The sequence below is a fragment of the Malurus melanocephalus genome, unplaced genomic scaffold, assembly GCF_030028575.1.
Source record: "Malurus melanocephalus ecotype Western Australia unplaced genomic scaffold, MMel_1.1 scaffold_876, whole genome shotgun sequence".
NCBI classification, from domain to species: domain Eukaryota; kingdom Metazoa; phylum Chordata; class Aves; order Passeriformes; family Maluridae; genus Malurus; species Malurus melanocephalus.
In genome coordinates this window covers 158,139-162,158 of record NW_026624108.1, presented here as the reverse complement: position 1 = coordinate 162,158, position 4,020 = coordinate 158,139, and the positions used below count along the sequence as shown (strand labels likewise).

The 4,020-nt window shown below is 69.2% G+C and overlaps 1 protein-coding gene across 3 annotated transcripts in view; it reads right to left on the bottom strand.

Moving 5' to 3' along the window:
• The window catches only part of CRLF1 (cytokine receptor like factor 1), an 8,748-nt gene extending 8,181 nt beyond the window's left edge, over nt 1-567 (bottom strand). For 2 of the 3 annotated variants that reach the window (XM_057385823.1, XM_057385824.1), the window contains exon 1: nt 400-566. In XM_057385823.1, coding sequence (XP_057241806.1) covers nt 400-484 — 85 coding nt within the window. In that variant the 5' untranslated portion in view covers nt 485-566. Of the gene's footprint in view, nt 1-399 lie in introns of all 3 variants that reach the window. The other variant, XM_057385825.1, reaches the window with a different exon arrangement.
• Nucleotides 568-4,020: the final 3,453 nt, after the last annotated feature.

Sequence of the window (4,020 nt, the reverse complement as noted above, 5' to 3'; positions counted from 1 at the left end):
CGGCCGGGCTGCGGGGCCGAGGCGGGGGGGTCGCGGCCGCTTTCGGGAGGCGATGGGGGCTCCCGGCTGCTCTCCGCGGGGGGGTCCGCGCTCCCCTCCGCAGCGGCCGAAGCGCAGCCCCGAGGTGCCCCCGCCGCTCCCGGGACCGCTCCGCATCCCGGCCCGGGGGGGACGCGCTCACCGGGAGGAACGGGAGAGCCCCGGGGGACTCCGCATCCCGGCACCGCCGGGGGAACGGAACGCGCGGAAAAAAGAGCGGGGGAAGCCCGGGGGGCTCCGCAGGCAGGGGCCGGACKGGAGAGCCCCGGGGGGCTCCCGCAGCGCCCGCGTGGCCCCGACGGGACCCCCGCCCGCCCCGCGCCCACCTTGCGGGAGCCGCCCGGTGCTGCCGGTACTCACAGGAGAGCGGCTCGGCGCGGGGCAGGCGCGGGCACAGCAGCAGCAGCAGCGGCGGCAGCATCGGCAGCAGCGGCGGCGGCGGCATGGCCGCTCCGGTGCCCGTCGGTGCCCGGGGCGGCGGAGCGCACCGGCACGTCCGGGGAAGTCCCGAGCAAGTCTGAGCAACCCCCGGTTACCAAAGCCCCAACTGCCGCCCTGGCCCCGCCCCGGGACCGCCCCCGGGGGGGCAGAAAGCCACCGGCCCCGCCGCCCCCCCCGTCTCGCTCCGGTACCGGCCCCCGGACCGATGGTGGGACCGGCCCCGGGACCGGCCCCCGCCCGCCGCCCGCTGCCCTTCGCCGCCGCGGGATGCCGGACCCCCCCAGCCCTCCCGGGGCCGGTGCCGCGCTCCCCCCGATCCCCCGGTAGGTGAGTAAGAGCCGCCCCGGGGCCGCCGGCCCACGGCTGAGTCACGCGCGGCCGCCGCGGACCCTCCCGCGCCCCCGGGGCCGCTGTCGCCGCTGAACGAGCCCCCCCCGCCGCGGCTTCCCCGMGCTCCGAGCGCTGTCAGACCCAAACCCCTGCTCTCGCTGATTTTTTGGGTCGAAAACAGGAATATCATCCCATAAATCCCGATGTTTTCTACCGAATCCATCAAATCTGTGCTTTCCTCTCTAAAACCCCCCAAAAGTGGGAAAACCACCCCAAGTGGCTCCAAGTCCCCCCAGTCCGGGGCTGCGCTTGTCCCCAGGGGWGGTGGCGTGTCCGGTTGTGCCGCCAGCACCGGGGCAAAGCCACCCATGAGGACACCCCCCGGTGTCCCCCTCCTTGTCCCCTCCCGGCTCTCGGTGGCACCGGGAGCTCTGCAGAGCCCCGGAGAGGTGACAGACCCCTGGGACAGCAGGGCCACTGTCCCCATGTGTGGCGAGGAGAGGGGCCACCATCCCCTGCCGCGGGGCTGGAGGGTGACAGGGGACGCGTGGGTGGCCCGGGGTGCCCCACGGACTCGGGATGGGGGTGACTCCGTGGGGCTCCGAGGTGTCGGGCACCAGGCGGGATCGCAGGGATTGGAAAACACAATAAAAGCGAGAGGGGGAGGGAGCCCGAACAATGCCTTTTTTCCCATCGTCCTGTTTTTTGGAAGCTTCTGAACTGTTTTTGTTGAAATTTCCCAAAAATGTCAGGCTCCGGGAGCCACCCAGCCTGAGAAACTTCAGCCCCAGCGGCCGCAGTCTGGCCGAGTGAATCACGGCTGCCCCGGGGCCGCCCGCGATCCCGACCCACCGCCCGCGCCCCCCGGGCCCGGGGCCAGCGCTGGGTGCTGGGGAACCACAAATTCCCGTGCGGGGCTGGAGCCGGGACCGGCGGCCACCCCGACTGCCCACCTGCACTGCCCAGACCCTTCCCCCCTCCATCCCGGGCCAAACTCTCCGCTCGAGCCCGGAATGTGGCGTTTGGGAGCCCGGGGTGGGTGGGATCCCGCCGAGAGGGGACTCGGGTGGCTCTGGCAGAGGCGTCACCAGAGGGGCTTTGAGGCTGTGCTGGGGTGCAGGGGGAGGTGGGGGACGGCGACATCGGGACTGTTGTCCCCTCTGGTGTCACCCCGGGTGGCACAGCGACATTTGACCCCTCAGCTCACTGCAGCACCAGCGGGATGGGCACGGGCCGGGGCCACAGAGCGGTCCCCAGCCCCGGGCAGCGCCRGGACCCGGCCGGGAGCGGCCGGAGGTGACCGAGCCGCTGTCCCCCGCTCTGAGTCAGCTGTGGTCAGCGCTGCCCTTTGACAGTGACCTTTAAAGCCGCTCTCTCCATCCCACGAGCCGCCGCGCTCGCAGGCACGGGCCAGGGGCCGAATCCAGCCCGGACCCCCCTCTGACCCCCGCGGGGTCCCCCGGGCCCGGCGCGGTCCCGCTCCCCCCGGTTTGGCTCCGTTCCCGGGGCCTCTCTGCCCCGCTCTGCCCGGGACGGACGGGACGCCCCTCACAGAACCCGGGTGACCCTGGTGACATCCCCAAACCGCTCCGCGCATCCTCGGCTCAGCTTCCCACCCGCCGTCACCTCCCCGCCACCCTCCGTCATGTGTCACCAGGGCCCTGAATTAATCTAATTACTTGATTTCCCAGCCAGAGCTCACTCCATAAAATCCTTGGACGCAGACAGCATCTGGCTCAAGGGCCAGGGTGTAAAAAACAAACAAGAAAAAAAACAAAAACCCAAAGCCCGGGAAAAGCGGGAGGAGACGCGCAGCGGAGCTGCCTCGACTGCCTGCATCCTTTTAAAGTGACCTGGGGGAAAAATAAAGAGGCAAGAAATGCGAAGAATCCAGCAGGCAGAGTTTGCTTTCTATTCCTCTCAGTCACATTTCCACATCCATGGGTAATTTATAACCCACTTAACCCCTTCCCCGCCGCCCCCCCGTCCTTTCCCCCTGGAGCATCCTCAGGGTGGCCGCACCTTCCCGCCTCTGTTTGCTTTGGGAAGCACAAAGAGCCCCGTGACGGAGTTCGAGGAGCTCGAGAGGAGGGGAAAAAAATGTCGAGAGGGTGCTTGAGCACGAGGGATGGGCTCTGCAGGGTGTGGGGACATCGAGTGAGGGGTCCCCTGCCCAGGGCGGGGACCGTGGGGACACCCCAGAAAACCARGAGGGAGCCTGAGGCTTCCCGAGAGGCTCCGGATGAAAAATGTAGGTCAGTAGTGATAAATGCGAGCGGCATCGAGCGTTTCTGGAGAGGGGAGGAGGGARGGCAGCGAATATTTGCCAACTTGGAGGGTTTTGCCCGGGAAAGGCTCTTTTTTTTTCCGCGGAAAGGTGAGCGGTGCGGGCAGGTGCGGTGGGAGCGATGCCCACCCCGAGGGTCCCGGTGCCCCCGGGGGTCCCGGCTCAGCTCTGATTTACGGCGGCARCCCCCAATCCATCCCATTTTCTCGGCCATCCGTCAGCGGTGCCGGACCCGGGGCTGGCGGGGCTCCAGGAGGGGGAAGGGGAGCGCGGCCCCGCCGGCCCGGCCACCGCTCGTTCGTGCCGGCCCCGCTGCGATGGGGAAGGTGAATAAACAGGCGGGGCGAGGAGAGGCCCCGCTCCCGGGGCTCCCCCAGCACCCCCGAGCCCTCTCTCGCTGCCCCAGGGCACGGAGCACCCCTCAATCCCGGCTGGGACGGGGACAGCCCCCCTTCCCCCGCCGGGGTCTCGCCATGTGTTCCCCATTAGGGCTGGAGGTTAACGAAGCCCCCCTCCCCCTCTTCCTCCCCCTCCTCCTCCTCCTCCTCGTCCCAGTCCCTCTTTGGGGTGCTGCCATGAATGAGGGGAGTGGGCAGGGCCGGGGTGAGGGGGCCCAGCGGTGCCTCTGATGTCCCCTAAATTCCGGGGAGTCCCAGCTGTAAATTTGGGGTGTCGGGGGGGTCTGAGGGGCGAGGGTGGGGGTGGGAGGCACGAAGGTGACAGAGGGTGGCACGGTGGGCTCTGACTCTGCTCGGGGACACGGGGACATGCTGTTTGTCCCTCCCGAGGGCCATGTGGGTGGCATCGAGGCAGCGCTGTCCCTCTGTGTGACACCAGAGCCACCGTGACCCCAGTCCTGGTCCCCCTGACCCCTCCTCCATCCCCCAAAACCCCCTTTAGCCCACGGTCCCCCTACACGCCCT